The 22,318-nt window shown below is 43.7% G+C and overlaps 1 protein-coding gene across 1 annotated transcript in view; it reads right to left on the bottom strand.

Moving 5' to 3' along the window:
- Positions 1-22,318, bottom strand: part of LOC142243896 (NFX1-type zinc finger-containing protein 1-like) — a 285,549-nt gene that overhangs the window by 201,128 nt on the left and 62,103 nt on the right. The window contains exons 5-7 of the mRNA XM_075316093.1: positions 14,302-14,355; positions 13,742-13,795; positions 10,371-10,424 (exon numbers count right to left, since the gene is read on the bottom strand). Coding sequence (XP_075172208.1) covers positions 10,371-10,424; positions 13,742-13,795; positions 14,302-14,355 — 162 coding nt within the window. The remainder of the gene's footprint in view (positions 1-10,370; positions 10,425-13,741; positions 13,796-14,301; positions 14,356-22,318) is intronic.

Below are 22,318 nucleotides of genomic sequence, written 5' to 3' on the forward strand. Positions count from 1 at the left end.
CTGTGGTGGAGAAAAACCGCTTCCCACCCTGACAGACTCGCGTCCGTCGTGACCACCTCCCAGGATGGGGGTAGGAAGGATTTCCCCTTCGATAATGAAGTGGGAAGAAGCCACCACCGAAGGGAAGCTTTGGTCGCCTGAGAGAGGGAGACGTTCCTGTCGAGGGACGTCGGCTTCCTGTCCCATTTGCGTAGGATGTCCCATTGAAGAGGACGCAGGTGAAACTGCGCGAAAGGGACTGCCTCCATTGCTGCCACCATCTTCCCCAGGAAGTGCATGAGGCGCCTCAAGGGGTGTGACTGGCCTTGAAGGAGAGATTGTACCCCTTTCTGTAGTGACCGCTGCTTGATCAGCGGAAGCTTCACTATCGCTGAGAGGGTATGAAACTCCATGCCAAGGTATGTCAGCGATTGGGCCGGTGTCAGATTTGACTTTGGCAAATTGATGATCCACCCGAAACTCTGGAGAGTCTCTAGGGTAGCGTCGAGGCTGTGTTGGCGTGCCTCTTGAGAGGGTGCCTTGATCAACAGATCGTCCAAGTACGGGATCACCGAGTGACCCTGAGAGTGGAGGACCGCTACTACAGTAGCCATAACCTTGGTGAAAACCCGTGGGGCTGTTGCCAGGCCGAACGGCAGTGCCACGAACTGCAGGTGTTCGTTTTCTATGGCGAAGCGCAAGAAGCGCTGGTGCTCTGGAGCAATCGGTACGTGGAGATAAGCATCTTTGATATCGATCGATGCAAGGAAATCTCCTTGGGACATTGAGGCGATGACGGAGCGGAGGGATTCCATCCGCAACCGCCTGGTCTTTACGTGTTTGTTGAGAAGTTTCAGGTCCAGGACAGGACGGAAAGACCCGTCCTTCTTTGGGACCACAAACAAGTTGGAGTAAAAACCGTGGCCCTGTTGCTGAAGAGGAACAGGGACCACCACTCCTTCTGCCTTCAGAGTGCCCAGCGCCTGCAGAAGAGCCTCGGCTCGCTCGGGAGGCGGGGATGACCTGAAGAATCGAGTTGGGGGACGAGAGCTGAACTCTATCCTGTAACCGTGAGACAGAATGTCTCTCACCCAACGGTCTTTTACCCGTGGCAGCCAGGTGTCGCAAAAGCGGGAGAGCCTGCCACCGACCGAGGATGCGGAGTGAGGAGGCCGAAAGTCATGAGGAAGCCGCTTTGGTAGCGGCACCTCCGGTGGTCTTTTTAGGACGTGACTTAGACCGCCATGCATCAGAGTTCCTTTGATCTTTCTGAGGCCTTTTGGACGAGGAGAATTGGGACCTGCCCGCGCCCCGAAAGGACCGAAACCTCGACTGCCCCCTCCTCTGTTGGGGTATGTTCGGTTTGGGCTGGGGTAAGGATGTATCCTTTCCCTTGGATTGTTTGATGATTTCATCCAAACGCTCGCCAAACAATCGGTCGCCAGAAATTGGCAAACTGGTTAAGCGCTTTTTGGAAGCAGAATCTGCCTTCCATTCCCGTAGCCACAAGGCCCTGCGTAGTACCACTGAATTGGCGGCTGCAACCGCCGTACGGCTCGCAGAGTCCAGGACAGCATTAATAGCGTAAGACGCAAATGCCGACGTCTGAGTGGTTATGGACGCCACCTGTGGCGCGGACGTGCGTGTGGCTGCGTCAATTTGCGCTTGACCTGCTGAGATAGCTTGTAGCGCCCATACGGCTGCGAATGCTGGGGCAAAAGAAGCGCCGATAGCTTCATAGATGGATTTCAACCAGAGCTCCATCTGCCTGTCAGTGGCATCTTTGAGTGAAGCCCCATCTTCCACTGCAACTATGGATCTAGCTGCCAGTCTGGAGATTGGAGGATCCACTTTGGGACACTGAGCCCAACTTTTGACCACGTCAGGGGGAAAGGGATAACGTGTATCCTTAAGGCGCTTAGAAAAACACTTATCTGGACAAGCATGGTGATTCTGGACTGCCTCTCTGAAATCAGAGTGGTCCAGAAACATACTCGGTGTACGCTTGGGAAACCTGAAACGGAATTTCTCCTGCTGAGAAGCCGACTCCTCCGCCGGAGGAGCTGAGGGAGAAATATCCAGCATTAGATTGATGGACGCAATAAGATCGTTCACTATGGCGTCCCCGTCAGGAGTATCAAGATTGAGAGCGGCCTCAGGATCAGAATCCTGATCAACTGTCTCCGCTTCATCAACCAGAGATTCCCCCCTCTGAGACCCTGCACAATATGATGATGTCGAGGGAAATTCTAAGCGAGCTCGCTTAGTCGGTCTGGGGCTGGGGTCTGTGTCAGAACCCTCAGCCTGGAACCCATGAGATACCCCGGGAGGACATTGTTGGTCCAACTGAGGGGGGCCAGGGAACAAAGATTCAACAGAGTCCCTGTGCTGAGATACCGGCCTGGACTGCAAGGCTTCTAGTATCTTAGCCATAGTCTCAGAGAGTTTTGCAAACTCCGTCCCCGTCACCTGGACAGTGTCAGCAGGTGGCTCCCCCTGGGCCCCTCTTAGCAGAGGCTCTGGCTGAGTAAGTGCCCCAGGGGCCGAACAGTGCACACAATGAGGGTCAGGGGAACCTGCCGGTAGCGGGGTCGTACATGCGGCGCAGGCAGCATAAAAAGCCTGTGTTTTGGCACCCCTGCCTTTCGTGGGCGCCATGCTATTATCTTCCCTGAGCAACACAATAGGGTATATAGCCAGAAATCAACTGTGCACCATACAGTGTAAAATATATATACCATAAACATATGATGTTACACTACTGCACAATGGGGCTAGCACCACAGGTGCTGCTTACCACCCGCTTAAAGCGGTTGTGAGGCCACCAGAGTCCCTGCCTAGGTCTCCCAGACTTTGTCCCCCTCTGCAGCGTCCGAGGAGCTGACAGGAATGGCTGCCGGCGTCCTGAGGAGAGGAGGGAGCCGTGGGCGTGACCCAGAAAGTGCGGGAACTGGTGCCCGCACTGTGCACAGTGAGGGGGGTGGAGTATGCAAAGCATGCTCCAGCCCTCAGTGCTGCTCGTTCTGTGCAGCGTCCCGCCCTTCCCCTGCCTGTCAGGGCTGGGGGTGGGAAGAAAGGAAACTAGGCCGCAAAAAGCCGGGGACTCTAGTAATAAACGCGGCCGCCGTAAAAGCGCGGCCGGCGTGAAAGTCCCCGGCGCACTACAAGTCCCAGCCGCGCCGCGGTGTTTCCATGGCAGCGGCGGTCAGTGCGGCAGTCCCTATATATAAACACACTCAGCAGCGCTGAGTGTGTAATGGCACATATTAACCCGGTCAGCGCCGCGGTCCCCGGTGCACTAGCACACCCAGCAAAGCTGGAGTGTTGCTGTGTGCTGTCCCCACAGGGATACAGAGTACCTCCAAGTAGCAGGGCCATGTCCCTGAACGATACCCGGCTCCTATCCAGCAGGCTCCACAGGAGTTGTGGATGAAGCACGGTCTCAGTGCCTGGAGACCGATAGGATCCCACTTCACCCAGAGCCCGAAGGGGGATGGGGAAGGAAAACAGCATGTGGGCTCCAGCCTCCGTACCCGCAATGGATACCTCAACCTTAACCACACCGCCGACAAGAGTGGGGTGAGAAGGGAGCATGCTGGGGGCCCTATATGGGCCCACTTTTCTTCCATCCGATATAGTCAGCAGCTGCTGCTGACCAATCTGTGGAGCTGTGCGTGCATGTCTGCCTCCTTCGCACAAAGCAAAAAACTGAGGAGCCCGTGGGAGCACGGGGGGTGTATAGGCAGAAGGGGAGGGGCTTTACACTTTTGGTGTAATACTTTGTGCGGCCTCCGGAGGCATAGCCTATACACCCAATTGTCTGGGTCTCCCAATGGAGCGACAAAGAAAAGGAATTCACTGGTATCATGTTGAACCATTTTTGAAAAAAGGAAATTCCTGCTAACAACTCCCGTACATGACTAGCTGAAAGCCCTTCCTGACATAAACTAATCACAAAATCCTAAGCCACAATACTATCGTATTCATTCAGATTGATATCTTTTCTGTCACAACAAATGCACCAACTCCGCCATGCTGCTGAACAGCTCCTCCATGTCTTCTCTACCAGTGACTTCTTCAAAAATACCGAAGCTAGTCCCATACCAAGTCCCATTGATGCTTCGGGCATTCCAAGCCTTCTTCGTCGGCCGTCGGAACAAAAAACCGAAATCTCTCCATCTGGTGATGTGAGAGAGAATCAGCAATATCATTATGGATCACTTTTACTTGCCTAGCCTTAATTCATATGTTAAAACGCAACGACACTAACACCAAATGACGCAGAAGCTTAACAACCATCTCAGATTTCGAGGACAGATAATTAATCGCAAATACAACACCCATATTATCAGAATTAATAATTATGCGTTTATTCTTAAAAAACTGGCCCCATAACACTAAAGCCACGACCACTGGAAATAGCTCCAGTAAAGTAATATTTTTAGTCAAACCATTAACTATCCTTCCACTGCCCTGCACACCAATATAAAATTCCAGAAAAACTCCAAAGCCTGTTGCACCCAATGCATCAGAATAAAGACCAAGTGTCTCCGACTCCACAAAATCATCCTGAAAAATACTACTCAGCCAGTCCCCTCCCCCACTCTCCTCTGCTCTGGCAGCAATAAGGTGCAACAAATCCTCCATCCTGGTCCTGTGAGGAGCTGCTTGAATCCGCTTCCTGTCAGAACTGACACCTGACACCAGATGACAGTCTATATATAATTCACTTTTCCCGCCAAAAGCCAACAGCCAATCCTGTATCTGTTGCTCAAATCTGCCCAGTCAGCTGACTGGCTACAGAAGCACCTAGAAGGTAAGTACCATAAAACATAACAAAAACGGGGGGGGGGGGGGGGGGGAAGAAATAGTGCAGAACAGACCATACCAACCACAATTAATGTATAAATTAATGAATACAAAACCATTAAAAAACAAGCATTAACGTGTCAGGCGACGCAAACCCATGAGTCCCCCCACGCTAAACGCTCTAAAGGGGGGGCCTTTTCAATCTCCATAGATTGTGCAGGGGACGCAGGACGCATGCAGTTACGCTGCGGTGCAGATCGCAGCGTAACTGCATGCAATTACGCAACGTGCGCACATAGCCTAAGGGTTTATAGTACTGTGATTGGAGCTAGCTTAGATTACAACAGTTAGTTTTGTATGCCAACTGTACAATATCACTCCATGCAAGCAATATCCATATACATGTATAGTATCAAGTCACCCGGGGTTCAAAAGAATCTGGTCTGGAGATTCAAGCTGCATGAACTGTCTACACCACATCAAACAGACAGGCTCCTTCATCACAGGCAGCTGCTGGGTTTCTGAGGCTGCATAATTTTAATGACGAGCTGGGTGGGGGCGGTTTCTGAAGGGAAAACAATGCACTCTATGTACTAGATCCAACAATCACAGACAATCAATAAATGTGCAGAACAAAGATTATTTCACTTGAGGAACGAGCATTTGCTAATTTTTTGGTTAATAAACAGCCTATTTAAAGTGCAAGATTATAGTGAAACAAGTGTTCATCTGAACTCTCATTCAAGATCATTTTTCAGAGTAAATGCACTCTTTTTTTAATCAGCTAATTTTTCTTAAACTTTTTAAACATACAAAAATGTCAAGAAAATAAACAATCCACCCCTCCCATCCCACCAAACAGAAAAACAAATATAAGAGCTTAACTGTTTACGAGGTCATAGCTACAGATTTAGATTTTAGTACAAATTGAAATATTCAAATAACATCTGTTTTAGAATCATATCATGGAACAAACTTAGCAGTTGGGTTTTATGATTCGGAGTGAACAAAAGAGAGAATAGAGAGCCACCGTCTAGATAATAAGATTCCATTCTTTTTAGCTTAAATCAGCCATGAGGCTTCTTGACAACATTAGGGTCAGTGGGGCCAAATTTGGACTATATAACCATGGAGCCCATAAAGCTTCAGATTTCCTATAGGCCGTTCTTTTTTGATAAGTGTGTTTCTCCAATTTATGGCCTGTTTCACATGTCAGTGATTCTGATACACATGTGCTAGTTTTTATATGTACCAGAATCACGGACATACGCAGACCCATTATAATCAATGGGTCTGTGCACACATCAGTGATTTTTCACTGACCATGTCTCCGTGCGGCGTACACTCGTGTCCGTGATTTCCGCACGGAGACAAGTCCGTTTTTTCTGGGATCACTGATGTCTCACGGACTACATTATGGTGTGATCCGTGAAACACGTACCAGAAAAACACGGACATTGAAAATAAAAAAGCATTTTTAACTCACCTTCTCCAGCGCTGCTTGTCTCCTGCCTCTGCTGGCTGCTGCTTCAGAGCCGGCTGCTTATTCTCATACATATTCATGTATGCAGGCACAGCCGACCCGGAAGTAGCTGCTGCGGGGGCGGAAACACAGCAGAGCCGAAGAGTTCAGCACCACGGACAGCAGGAGCAGGGACAGGTGAGTTTATCACCATATGCAATCATGGATGACAGATCACATTTCACGGATTGCACATCGACAACCCACGTGTGCCATGAATGGCACATGGAGATACATATGCATTTTTAACACGTCAGTGAAAAACGTCTGTGTTTTTCACTGACGTGTGAAACAGGCCTAAAAAGTGTTATTGAAAATATCAATCACTTCCTTAATCACAGGAGATTTAGAGTTTTTTTCAGTATAGAGCTATAATTTTCCGTGCTTGATATAGAATACATGCAATGGTTAGTTTGTGGCTCTTTTGTACAGAAATTTCAACAGTGTAGCTCAGAACACATATCAGAGGGCTAGGAGCCAGCTGACACATATATACAGAGATTATCAGGCCAAATACATCTGTCCTATATCTCCTATGGCAAAGGCAGATCCATATTAAGTTCATCAGGTCTGCGTCACCGCATGTCACAGCCAGCGGCTCTCGCGCTACTTTGAGTGAGAACCGCGCGGACACTGACCTGTGGCAAACTCATGATGTCAAGTCAATGCCCTCGACGGGTCACACGCTACTATGTGAGCCACATGCTGTGATCTGGGGTGACCTCATGAGGTAATCGCAGTTCACAGCTGTGTTTCTCACACAGCGGTCTGTGGGAGCTGGCAGTGGCTGCTATTCCAAAATCTATAAGGAACATTCTGCTCTTCAGAAGCTGGAACAGTGAGTCTGCGGATGACGTGGGACCCCCCTTTTAGTGGATTACAGCGGACCTGGATTAGGGTTTTGAAAGGTAATAAATTGGTGAATGAGGGTATCTCTTGTCTTTTTTTCTTTAATAGTTCTCTCTTTTTATGTCTTTCAGGTTTGCTTTGGAGGAACGTTGTGGGACCTCGCTACGGATTACAGTGGACCTTAAAGGATTTCTTTTTTTTCTAATAAATTGGTGAATGAGGTCTGGTATCGGGGGTTTTATTACAAATAAAATATTTTGGTGTATTTTTTTAAATTTACAAATATTGGATTAGTAATGGGGGTGTATGATAGACGCCCACCCATTACTAATACCAGGGCTTGATGCCAGCTGGCAATTTGCCACTGCACCAGGTCAATGGGATGAGCCGAGGAGAAGTCCAGGAATGGCACATCTAATGGATGTGCCCCTTCTGAGGGGCTGCGGCCTGCTACTTTAAGGCTGGGGAGGGCCCAATAACCATGGGCCTTCCAAGCCTGAGAATAGATCCTCTCTGTCCACTTTATTTTGGTTGGTGATCCAATTTGGGGGAATCTTACGGGTATTATTATTATTATTTTTATTTAATTTTAAATAAATCATTTAAAACAACAGCATGGTGTGACCTCTGTTTTGGATTGCCAGCCAAGCTAAAGCTGCCAGCTACAGTCTGTATGCTTTAACTTGGTTGGCTATCAAAAATATTGTGGACCCCACGTTATTTTTATTTATTTATACTTTTTTTTTTTAAATTATTGATTATGGGCCTAAAACAAAGCTAAACACCCTTCAGTGCTACATGAAAGGCATTAAAGGGTGCAAGCTTACAATATGCACATCAAATATGTGTCCTCTATATGCCTATGTAATGTCTGTCCACTGCCTGGGTTATGATATAAATATTTGAATATATATTTACAGCGACTAGAAAAAAACCAAAGAGAAAATTGCATGAAAAATACCCTGACTATAAATAAATAAATTGCAAGTGCTTAATAACAGGGTACTTAGTGTATACATTTTTGCAAAAAGGTAAAAAGCTGTCTCACCTCGTCAAGGTGTACCCATCTGAGACAGTCCCTAACCTACTGAAGTTAAAAACATTATCAATGCCTGACTTGTGTCATGTCAAACTCCAATATGAATGGTGGCAAGTGGTCAGCTGTGTCCCAGATTAAATACACAGTGAAGTGAGACGCAATTAGTTGTTCAGTCTCAGTATTAGGAGGGCTGCGCCCCCAACTTGCAAAAAAGCAAGATAACATACAAAAAACACAAAAAACCTGAGCTGAAACAGTTGCTGAAAGTTTGACATGACACAAGTCAGGCATTGATAATGTTTTTAACTTCAGTGGGTTAGGGACTGTCTCAGATGGGTACACCTTGACGAGGTGAGACAGCTTTTTACCTTTTTGCAAAAATGTATACACTAAGTACCCTGTTATTAAGCACTTGCAATTTATTTATTTATAGTCAGGGTATTTTTCATGCAATTTTCTCTTTGGTTTTTTTCTAGTCTTAAGGCTGCAATTCACATGCTTAATGTTGCATGTTTACTGAACATTGTTTCAGCTCAGTTTTTTTGTGTTTTTTGTATGTTATCTTGCTTTTTTGCAAGTTGGGGGCGCAGCCCTCCTAATACTGAGACTGAACAACTAATTGCGTCTCACTTCACTGTGTATTTAATCTGGGACACAGCTAACCACTTGCCACCATTCATATTGGAGTTCTGACATGACACAAGTCAGGTATTGATAATGTTTTTAACTTCAGTAGGTTAGGGACTGTCTCAGATGGGTACACCTTGACGAGGTGAGACAGCTTTTTACCTTTTTGCAAAAATGTATACACTAAGTACCCTGTTATTAAGCACTTGCAATTTATTTATTTATAGTCAGGGTATTTTTCATGCAATTTTCTCTTTGGTTTTTTTCTAGTCTTAATATTTACAGCGACTGCAGGAAATTGTCCCCGAATTGAAGATATAATTGTAGCTGCCATCTTTAACTAATGTATTAGTGTCCCTATGCTTCACACATATATATATATATATATATATATATATATGCAATTTTGTATATATATATATTTTTTTCATTGCTTGACATGTGCGATATCCAGCAGGATATGATTATTGTTCATCACTCCACTGATTTTTATTGTGTGTATTCACCTACTGCTCTATATGAAATGATTCATTAAAAATAAAAAATATTAATATAATAAATACTGTTTTGCATGGAAATTGAACCTTGTTCGCCTTTTCCTTTTTCTTTTCACATCAAATATGTGTTGTAGATCTATCTATCTAAAGTATCTATCTAAAGTACTATCCATTCATGTATCTAGCTTTTGACAGTGTGTAAAACTCTATGTGAAAAACGCACGTCACACAGATGTCACACATACATCACACAGATAACACGGACGTCACATGGATGACACATGGATATTCACACGGAGACTAGGCGAGGGCGAAAAATGCACTTGCACATGACTTGCATGACATAAGTAATCACACTCGCAAGTCACTCACATCTCACTCCAAGATAATTCAGGAGCAACAAGGAAGCTATATTTTACACACAGATATGAGTGAATCCTAACACTGTGAAATGTTTACATCTAGTTTGAAAAAGATTTTAGCCTGCTAGCATAAAAGGTTGTAAAGGTTTGTCATCTGTGGGGTGTAGCTTTAGTCAAAATGCCTTACAAGTGTAAAAACTATGACAGATGGCCATGTTCCTGCTACAACCAGGATCAAACGATTATAGAGAATCCTATAACCCTGGTTGTTACCTCTTAGTTGCGATCAATAGCGACTACAGTACTGCAATCACAGGACACCAATGGAAAGATTCATTGTAGTATCACAAGACTTTTGATTTTAATCCTTTATGGTAGAATGATGTTTATGGACATGGTCTGTGGGGTGAGTCTACATTAAAATGCAAAACAAGATGATTGTGCAGGTACAGCTCCTGCTGTCCCAAATGGAATTAAAGAAACCTATGATTCTGACTGTTAACCCCTTAGATGCTCTCAATAGTGGCTGCAGCCGTCAATGGGTGGCCATATTTCAAGCATTTACTTATTACAGAAGACATGGTTCATACATTTTGAACATACAAACAAGCTTAGTTATAGTATTACAATGTTGTGAGGAGCCAAGGAACAAACACCTAATGAAAAAAGTGGAGCACTATACTCACCATGTACTCCCCTTCCTCCTGCACTTTGGCCTTGATTATGGGTGTTCTGACCACCTGCAGAGAATAGAGCCTGTTTTGTATGGGGTGTTTTTTTTTTTACATAGTTTAATGTTAATTTACTGCAAAATCACGTATATGAACATCAACTGTGGAGTGTAAATTCTGTTGAATTTCATGCACAAAAGTGACTGCTGGCCAGGCTTCTTCTGTCATAGATGGATTTCAGAGAAACTTTTGATTTTGCTCTTTACCTCCTAAGATGCTGAGATCAAGAGCGACCACAGCATCACAATAAAGAGCAGCCATTGTCATAAATATATAATATGCAAATATGTTTACACTGCTCCAAGACCTAGGACTGACCGCTTCCCTCTTAGGAACTGTAGGCACCAACGAATGTTCACCTAGTAGACATGTGATCAATGTAATTAAGGAAGCAAGTCTCATTGAAGCTCAGGACTCCTTGTGTCCACAAGTAAATTAAAACTGCTAACAAAGACAGTTAGGCTGGAGTTTGTGTATATGAAGTAGTGGCTTCCTTCAGAAATATAGATGCTGGGATGAAAACAGTTTTCACAGTAGATTTGGCACCTATGAAAAGGTATTAATATTGAGTCGTACATAAATAACAACAAATATGATGGGCACACTATCGGCCTCAGAATTTCGCCCGTAAGATATTTTAAATTAGTTGTGGAACGTATTTAAGAGCCCCAAATTAATATCTGCCAACTCGAAAATACCAGCCATATGATGTTTACTATCATTGATCTGCTAAAATCATCATAGGAAATATGACGGCAATATCTTCTGCGTAAGACACTCAGAGGTAGAGTTATGAGAACAGTAAGGCTTTCCTATTTCTCTGGAACCTGAAGCCACATCCCCTGCCCAGCCCTGTCATAGTTCAACAGAGGATGGGGTTCTGTGGGCGTGACATGGTGAATAAAAGCACATGCCACATTAGAATCTCTGTCAATGCCCAGAGGAATACATAGCTGTGTATAGGATTGTCCACAATTTTCTGGGGTGCTTCTCCCCCTATATGTGAGCCATATTCGTGACCAGGTATAGTAATTTTCTAAAATTTTTCCCTTTTATTTTATGTGATTGTCTATGTATATTGTAATGTTCCCTTTTGTAAAATAATGTATATTTTTATAAACACTGCCTATTCTTTTGGATTAAATCTATAAGATTTAATAGGTTTGTTCCTTTTGCTCTATATAAACCAAGAATCTGAACACAACTTATGCTATGTCCAGTGTCCAGTATACCTATAAACGATTGGTGGTGGCAGCAAGTATTTTGCCTGGGATTATTGTGGGGCTACCAGTGACTGTACCATGGTATATATATATATATATATATATATATATATATATATATATATATATATATATATATATATATATATTACAGACCAAAAGTTTGGACACACCTCATTCAAAGAGTTTTCTTTATTTTCATGACTCTGAAAATTGTAGATTCACAATGAAGGCATCAAAACTATGAATTAACACATGTGGAATGAAATACTTAACAAAAAAGTGTAAAACAACTGAAAACATGTCTTATATTCTAGGTTCTTCAAAGTAGCCACCTTTTGCTTTGATTACTGCATTGCACACTCTTGGCATTCTCTTGATGAGCTTCAAGAGGTAGTCACCGGAAATGATTTTCACTTAACAGGTGTGCCCTGTCAGGTTTAATAAGTGGGATGTCTTGCCTTATAAATGGGGTTGGGACCATCGGTTGTGTTGTGCAGACGTCTTGTGGACATACAGCTGATAGTCCTTCTGAATAGACTGTTAGAATTTGTATTATGGCAAGAAAAAAGCAGCTAAGTAAAGAAAAACGAGTGGCCATCATTACTTTAAGAAATGAAGGTCAGTCACTCCGGAAAATTGGGAAAACTTTGAAAGTGTCCCCAAAGTGCAGTGACAAAAACCTTGAAACGCTACAAAGAAACTGGCTCACATGAGGACCGACCCAAAAAGGAAGACCAAGAGTCACCTCTGCTGCGGAGGATAAGTTTATCCGAGTCACCAGCCTCAGAAATCGCAAGTTAACAGCAACTCAGATTAGAGACCAGGTCAATGCCACACAGAGTTCTAGCAGCAGACACAACTCTAGAACAACTGTTAAGAGGAGACTGTGCAGCAGACCTTCATGGTAAAATAGCTGCTAGGAAACCACTGCTAAGGACAGGCAATAAGCAAAAGAGACTTGTTTGGGCTAAAGAACACAAGGAAAGGACATTAGACCAGTGAAAATCTGTGCGTCGGTCTGATGAGTCCAAATTTGAGATCTTTGGATCCAACCACCATGTCTTTGTGCAACACAGAAAAGGTGAACGGATGGACTCTACATGCCTGGTTCCCACCATGAAGCATGGAGGCATGGAGGAGGAGGTGTGATGGTGTGGTGGTGCTTTCCTGGTGACACTATTGGGGATTTATTCAAAATTAAGGCATACTGAACCAGCATGGCTACCACAGCATCTTGCAGCGGCATGTTATTCCATGCGGTTCGCGTTTGTTTGGACCATCATTTATTTTTCAATAGGACAATGACCCCAAACACACCTCCAGGCTGTGTAAGGGCTATTTGACTAGGAAGGAGATTGATGGGGTGCTATGCCAGATGACCTTGCCTCCACAGTCACCAGACCTGAACCCAATCGAGATGGTTTGGGGTGAGCTGGACATCAAAGAGTGAAGGCAAGAGGGCCAACAAGTGCTAAGCATCTCTGGGAACTCCTTCAAGACTGTTGGAAAACCATTTCCGGTGACTACCTCTTGAAGCTCATCAAGAGAATGCCAAGAGTGTGCAAAGCAGTAATCAAAGCAAAAGGTGGCTACTTTGAAGAACCTAGAATATAAGACATATTTTCATTTGTTTCACACTTTTTTAAGTATTTCATTCTACATTTGTTAATTGATAGTTTTAATGCCTTCAATGTGAATCTACCGTTTTCAGAGTCATGAAAATAAAGAAAAATCTTTGAATGAGAAGGTGTGTCCAAAGTTTTGGTCTGTACTGTATATATATATATATATATATATATATATACATATATATATATACATACACACACACACACACACACACACACACACACACACACACACAAATTACAGTCACTGTGAGCACCTCCATAATTGATAAAGCCAAGTAGCCATGGTCTTATTTACTTATTTTAGCCAGAGGGCTGATTTCCTGACAACCATATTTATAGGAGATTCACTATTACAGACAGGATGGGTCATACATTTTTAACACACATAGAAGCTCAGTTATAGTATTTCAATGATGTGAGGATCTAAGGAGCCATCAGCCAATGAAAATAATTAGGAGCTATAACTCACCATACTCTCTCCTTCCTCCTGCACTTTGGCCTTGATGATGGGCATTCTGACCACCTGCAGAGAATAAATCCTGTACTGTGAGATTTTGTAGGGTTTTTTTTTACATAGTTTAAAAGGTATCTTTATTTTAACCCTTTAGTGTAAAATTAAACACATGAACATTATTGTTAGGTGTAAATTCACTTGAATGCTACACGTATTCAGAAAATGTGTATCACAGCCAAGCTCCAGCTGTTATGGCTAGAATTTCAGAAAAAACTTTTGATTCGGCTGTTACCCCCTGGATGCTGTGGTCATTAACACTAGAACTACTGAGGTAGTCATTTTGACTACTTTGCACCATGTATTTCTATATAGGTGTCACGAGTCCAGTAGTTCTAGTAATCACAGTATCACAATAATGAACTGCCAATAGGTGGCCATATTTAAAGGAGGTTCATTAGTAAAAAAGACATGATTCCTTGTTTATTAACATACATAGAAGCTCAGTTCTAACATTATAATGCTGTGAGTAGCCAAGGAGCCAACAGCCAATGAAAAAAGTGGAGCACTATACGCACCATGCCCTCCCCTTCCTCCTGCATTTTGGCTTTGATGATGGACGTTCTGACCACCTGCAGAGAAAAAAGTCTGAACTGTAAGATTTTGTAATTTTTTTAACATGGTTTAAAAAGTCTCTTCAATGTAAACATTTAGAGCAGAATGTCACACATTTATATCAACTTTGGAGTGTAAATTCAGTTGAACTCCACACATGCACAAATCTGAGTTATAGCGAAAATTTAAGAGAAACTTTTTCAGGGGGTTAGACATGGCTTAGTGAAGACGTGTGTCCCCTGAGCTCTTCAGCACCATGCACATAACCATCACCATCCACAATATAACATGGGTAAATAAACTGCAAAAAAGACCAGGACCCAGTCCCCCACCCGCTCTGTGTCCCTGTAAGGGGATATTGGATTATATATTGCCCACTCATAGAAGCCGACACAGACCTCCTCCTTATCAGCACCAATAGAGACGATGTGATGCATCTAACGAGCCCTTGGCATCAGAGCTTGTGAAGGAGACATTGCAGCATCAGGTAACCAGGTGGTCAGATGGGGAGGCTTCACAGAATTTTAACCATGGCAGGGACACCCAGAGAATCATGGCAGAGGAAAGATCTGAAGCAGCGGCTCCATTGCAAAATGGGGACTGCATAATGACAGCAGAAAAAGAGAGGCAGCAGCTAGGACCTCTCACCACTCCTACATCACTCTCTCCCAACGCTCCTTCTGGACAGCCTGACGAGCATTTGAGAGATGAGAGCCAGTTGAACAGGAGACTCCATGTATCATCAACAGAACTCGTGGGGTACTTCCCCACTCCAGCCTTCACTGAATTAGGTCCATAAAGAATCCTCACAGCCACCTGTAGGTTCCACTTTAATTAAAGGGAAGGTCACTGTGTACAAAATAAGAACCCCACAACCTGGTTCCCTCATACAGTCCCCTGATACGAACAGTGGTGGGTGTCCTCCACTCCATGTAAAAGGAGAGGAACAGCCCTGGACATTACCTTTTGTGTGGACTCAGCCCACATCACCATCCAGTTGGTCCACAGGCTCTTCATGGGCTTTCCCGCATTTATCACATTTATCGTTAAGTCCATATTGATTCTAGACACATCTCATAGTGCAAGCAGTATATTTGTATCCGCACCATCACAACCCACCATTGTTGAAGCAGCAGGAAAAGGGATCCCTTTGCTATCTATATAGTATATTACAGTATAGTATAGTATACCTATAATAGTGCCCTGCAGGGACAACACTGCATGGGAGGACCTTTGTCTCTGACATTTTGCTATATGGATGATGACACACAAGCCTTTCTGACTGACCTATCAGCTCTCCAACAAACAACACCTACCATAAGTGATATAACTGCCCTAGCTAACCAAGTGGTGGCATAATGTAAACAAGAATTTTCTCAGTTTTGATCTGATCTTTCTTCACTAGCTACAAGTGATGAAACTAGAAAAGAGAAGCGCTGATAGGGTCTTACCAGATAAACAGAGGGGTAATGTATAACAGTATACACTCACCTAATGTGGTTGTGAGAATCCCAACAACCACAGATAGCATAAGATAGCCCGACGTGGATATGTCTTCAAAGCAGGAGAGAGAGGGGGTTAACGCCGAGCATTTGGCAGAAAAAGATGAAGGTTTGTTGATTAATTCATATATCTTTTATTCCATAGGTCTACAAGTTTCGAGGTATGCAACCTCTTCCTCAGGACCAGAATATCAACAATGCATGATACAAAGAGAGATGACACACATATACATATGGTATATAAAGAAGACCACCCTCTGACCGTTTGAAAAAAATCGGAGGGCAAACAACATCTGCTTACATGACACAGCACTTCCCAGTAAAATAACAAATAATTGTCTAATGTTCACAATATAGATTATATTTATAATTGCATCTGAAGAAAAACTTATAAAAAGTTAAAATGAAAAAAAAAAAACAGGAAAGAAAAGAGAAAAAATATATATCTGTGAAGGGGCTAGAACCCCAAAGAAGTGGATATTTTTAGCCCAGAGGCATCAACACCTCAATGATCGACGCCATCGCAGAACATTGTGTATGTGCAGGTAACTAAAGGTGATATGTGTCCATATAAATAAAGATGAAAGCATATAATTGATTTTTTTTTCATCTTTATGTATATGGACACATATCACACTTTATTTACCTGTATATATACAATGTTGTGCAATGGCGTTGATCATTGAGGTGTTAATGCCTCTGGACATATAAAAATATCCACTTCTTTGGGGTTCTAGCCCCTTCACAGATATATATATATTTTTTCTCTTTTATTTCCTGTTTTTTCACTTTTTTTCATTTTTCAATTTTTATAAGTTTTCTTCAGATACAATTATAAATATAATCTATATTATGAACATTAGACAATTATTTGTTATTTTACTGGGAAGTGCTGTGTCATGTAAGCAGATGTTGTTTGCCCACCCATTTTTTTTCAAACGGTCAGTGGGCGGTCTTCTTTATATACCATATGTATATAAGTGTGTCATCTCTCTCTGTTTCATGCATTGTTGATATTCTGGTCCTGAGGAAGAGTTTGGATACCTCGAAACGCGTAGACCTATGGAATAAAAGATATATGAATTAATCAACAAATCTACATCTTTTTCTGGCGAATGCGCAGCGTTACCCCCTCTTTCTCCTGCTATGAAGACATATCCACGTCGGGCTATCTTATGCTATCTGTGGTTGTTGGGACTCTCACAACCACATTAGGTGAGTGTATACTGTTATACATTACCCCTCTGTTTATCTGGTAAGACTATCAGCTATGAAGTTCACTCGCTACAAGGGTAGACTAAAGGCCGCTTTACACGGTGCGATATCGGTACTGATATCGCTAGCGTAGGTACCCGCCCCCATCTGTTGTGCGACACGGGCAAATCGCTGCCCGTGCCACACAACATCGCCCAGACCCATCACACTACTTACCTGTCCGGCGACGTCGCTGTGACCGGCGAACCACCTCCTTTCTAAGCGTTTAGCGTCACAGCGACGTCACAGCTGCGTCACTGAACCGCCGCCCAATAGAAGCGGAGGGGCGGAGATGAGCGGGACGTAACATCCCGCCCACCTCTTTCCTTCCGCATTGTGGCCGGGAGGCAGGTAAGGAGAACTTCCTCGTTCCTGCGGTGTCACACGGAGCGATGTGTGCTGCCACAGGAACGAGGAACAACTTCGTTACTGCTGCAGTAACGATTTTTGAGAATGGACCCCCATGTCACCGATGAGCGATTTTGCACATTTTTGCAACGATGCGAAATCGCTCATAGGTGTCACACGCAACGGCATCGCTAATGCGGCCGGATGTGCGGCACCAATTCCGTGACCCCAATGAGTTCGCATTAGCGATGTCGTAGCGTGTAAAGCCCCCTTAACTATCCAAGATGCAAGAAACCAATGTATCTAACCTTCAGACTTTTCAAGATGCTATACGTAATCTTTCCACATACTCTACTTGCTCCAGCTAAACCTGGATTAATTAGAAACTAGAAATAAAAGGAATACCATCCACATTAGAGGCTTGCTCAAATCAATTAACACTACTAAATCGCTTTTGTCCTCCTAACCATTTTCAATAACCTTCTCAAGCTCCCCCCTGGCGATCACAATAAAAATCGCATAGAGCTTTTCACCTCCTGCACTAGATGATCCCCGCCCTCGGGATGTTATCTGCCATATTCATTTTTATGCCATCAAGGAGTCTATTTTTCAGGCAGCTTGTAAAAAAACAAAACTTTATGTACAACAACAGACAAAATTATGCCACATCTTTCCCACAATACTTTAGTGCAACCTCTACTGGACAGCCAGTGAGACAAAGGAATTCCCTTTCACTGGGGCTTCCTCTTATTTTTGTCAGTCCGTAAGGGATCATAGACCTTCATTATATGAGAGAACGTAGGCTGCTTTCACACTATGTTTTTTTAACATGCGTTATGAACGTTTTTTAACGCAAAAACGGATCCAGTGCAAATGCGTTTTCATTTCAATGCATTTGCAATGGACTCGCGTCAACATGCGTTCACATGCGTTTGCATGCGTTATAGTGAAGATCCAGCGACTTGCAGTTTTTTAACTTTTTTCAAAAACGCTACTTGTAGCGTTTTTAAGCTGCGTCCAAATACTGTTTTTCACTGGATCCTGACTATACTGCACGCAAACGCATGTGAACGCTGGCATGCTGATAGACAGGATCCTGCTTGCTCTACTGAGCATGCCCAGAAACCAGCCTGGCGTGATCAGTCTCTCTTCCCCTCCCTCTCTCTCCTCTCTCTCTCCCCCACCTGAGAGCGGCAGATGCTTGTAACCAAGGTAAATATCGGGTAACCAAGCAAAGCGCTTCGCTTAGTTACCCGATGTTTACCTTGGTTACGTGTGCAGGGAGCAGGCAGCCCGGCTCCTAGCAGCTTCGGACGCTTGTAACCAAGGTAAATATCGGGTATCCAAACAAAGTACTTCGCTTAGTTACCCGATGTTTACCTTGGTTACCAGTGTCTGCAGCTGTCAGATGCCGGCTCCCAGTCTATCACGTTCAGTTCCCCTCACTCCCAATCACATGACTTCAAAGCCCGCCCATAAACTTCAAGTGGCAGGATCCTGCAAAATAACACATGCGTTTGCATGCGTTTTTCTTTGTAAAAACAGGATCCACTTTCACAGCAAAAAAAAGTTCATGATGCATGTTAAAAAAACGTAGTGTGAAAGCAGCCTTACCAGCATTCCTATCTGGCTTGGAACTACAGGGGGTTTCTCTGACTCAACAGCCTAACTCATCACTACAAACACAGGTCCTTGGAAACTTCTCTGCCCCCTATACATGTTCACCTACTGTAGGTCTCCCTCTGAGAAAAGAACGTCAAAGAAGCAGGAGACATCCACATCCTACATCCCAGAGTCTGAAAGAGGTTTCCTGACTCTAGACTATACCCACCCAGGAATTCTTCAATTATTGTAGAGCTCTGATTAGACTCTTTATTAGAGTTGAGCGCGGTTCGTGGTTCGTGGTTCTCCAGTTCTAGGCTCGAGTGATTTTGGGGCCTGTTCTAGATCGAACTAGAACTCGAGCTTTTTGCAAAAGCTCGATAGTTCTAGAAACGTTCGAGAACGGTTCTAGCAGCCAAAAAACAGCTAAATCATAGCTTGGTTTCTGCTGTAATAGTGTAAGTCACTCTGTGAATCACACTATTATGACATTTCAGTGTATAGTGTGCGTGAACAGCGCCTTCAGATCACTGCTGTTTCTATAATCGCCATTTTTTTTTTTTTCCTTGTCTTCCTTCCCTAAGCGCGCGCGTCTTGTGGGGCGGGCGAGCATGTCAGCCAATCCCAGACACACACACAGCTAAGTGGACTTTTAGCCAGAGAAGCAACGGCATGTGTGATAGGATGTCCATGTCACATGTCCCTGCATTATAAAAACGGACATTTTCTTCCAGGACGCCATTATCTGCCTTCTGCGTCTTTGGTGTCAGACATCACTGTCGCAGCTCCGTCCTCCTCCTGAGTCCTATCGCCGATACAGCTGTATGCGCTGCATACACAGCGTTAGACAGCTTAGGGAGAGCACTTTATAGCAGTCCTTTTAAGGGCTCAAACCGGCAGGGTCAGAGAGCCATAGGTGACAGGTCCTGCAAACAGCAACAGCGTCTGTGTAGCCAAGGTCAGGGATTTCCTCCCTGCATTTCACCATTAGGAGGGAATAGAAAGGCAGGCTTCCATTCCTCTACCCAGAGCACCACAATCCTGCCACTGTACCCTCTTGTCCTCTGCACACTCCAACTCATTATAACTAAGCCATTATATTAGCAAACACTCAGTGTACCTAGTGGCATCCTATCTGTGGCTATTGGACTTTGCTATAGTCCCACTAGTGCAAAGACATTTGCAGAGCGCGTCTGCCTGCATTGCACACTCCAACTTTTTTAAACTAAGCAATTTTACTAGCAAACACTCAGTGTACCTAGTGGCATCCTATACGTGGCTATTGGACTTTGCTATAGTCCCACTAGTGCAAAGACATTTGCAGAGCACGTCTGCCTGCATTGCACACTCCAACTTTTTTAAACTAAGCAATTTAACTAGCAAACACTCAGTGTACCTAGTGGCATCCTAAACGTGGCTATTGGACTTTGCTATAGTCCCACTAGTGCAAAGACATTTGCAGAGCACGTCTGCCTGCATTGCACACTCCAACTTTTTTAAACTAAGCAATTTTACTAGCAAACACTCAGTGTACCTAGTGGCATCCTAAACGTGGCTATTGGACTTTGCTATAGTCCCACTAGTGCAAAGACATTTGCAGAGCACGTCTGCCTGCATTGCAGACTCCAACTCTTTTTAACTAAGCCATTATACTAGCAAACAGTCAGTGTACCTAGTGGCATCCTAAACGTGGCTATTGGACTTTGCTATAGTCCCACTAGTGCAAAGACATTTGCAGAGCACGTCTGCCTGCATTGCACACTCCAACTCATTATAACTAAGCCATTATACTAGCAAACAGTCAGTGTACCTAGTGGCATCCTAAACGTGGCTATTGGACTTTGCTATAGTCCCACTAGTGCAAAGACATTTGCAGAGCACGTCTGCCTGCATTGCACACTCAAACTTTTTTAAACTCAGCCATTATACTAGCAAACACTCAGTGTACCTAGTGGCATCCTAAACGTGGCTATTGTACTTTTGTCTATTCACACTATTGTAAACATATTTGCAGCACGTCTGCCTGCATTGCACACTCAAACTTTTTTAAACTCAGCCATTATACTAGCAAACACTCAGTGTACCTATTGGCATCCTAAACGTGGCTATTGTACTTTTGTCTATTCACACTATTGGAACGATATTTGCAGCACGTCTGCCTGCATTGCACACTCAAACTTTTTTAAACTCAGCCATTATACTAGCAAACACTCAGTGTACCTAGTGGCATCCTAAACGTGGCTATTGTACTTTTGTCTATTCACACTATTGTAAACATATTTGCAGCACGTCTGCCTGCATTGCACACTCAAACTTTTTTAAACTCAGCCATTATACTAGCAAACACTCAGTGTACATAGTGGCATCCTAAACGTGGCTATTGTACTTTTGTCTATTCACACTATTGTAAACATATTTGCAGCCCGTCTGCCTGCATTGCACACTCAAACTTTTTTAAACTCAGCCATTATACTAGCAAACACTCAGTGTACCTATTGGCATCCTAAACGTGGCTATTGTACTTTTGTCTATTCACACTATTGGAACGATATTTGCAGCACGTCTGCCTGCATTGCACACTCAAACTTTTTTAAACTCAGCCATTATACTAGCAAATACTCAGTGTACCTAGTGGCATCCTAAACGTGGCTATTGTACTTTTGTCTATTCACACTATTGTAAACATATTTGCAGCACGTCTGCCTGCATTGCACACTCAAACTTTTTTAAACTCAGCCATTATACTAGCAAACACTCAGTGTACCTATTGGCATCCTAAACGTGGCTATTGTACTTTTGTCTATTCACACTATTGGAACGATATTTGCAGCCCGTCTGCCTGCATTGCACACTCAAACTTTTTTAAACTCAGCCATTATACTAGCAAACACTCAGTGTACCTAGTGGCATCCTAAACGTGGCTATTGGACTTTGCTATAGTCCCACTAGTGCAAAGACATTTGCAGAGCACGTCTGCCTGCATTGCACACTCCAACTTTTTTAAACTAAGCAATTTAACTAGCAAACACTCAGTGTACCTAGTGGCATCCTAAACGTGGCTATTGGACTTTGCTATAGTCCCACTAGTGCAAAGACATTTGCAGAGCACGTCTGCCTGCATTGCACACTCCAACTTTTTTAAACTAAGCAATTTTACTAGCAAACACTCAGTGTACCTAGTGGCATCCTAAACGTGGCTATTGGACTTTGCTATAGTCCCACTAGTGCAAAGACATTTGCAGAGCACGTCTGCCTGCATTGCAGACTCCAACTC

This window comes from Anomaloglossus baeobatrachus, chromosome 6, assembly GCF_048569485.1.
Source record: "Anomaloglossus baeobatrachus isolate aAnoBae1 chromosome 6, aAnoBae1.hap1, whole genome shotgun sequence".
Lineage (NCBI taxonomy): Eukaryota > Metazoa > Chordata > Amphibia > Anura > Aromobatidae > Anomaloglossus > Anomaloglossus baeobatrachus.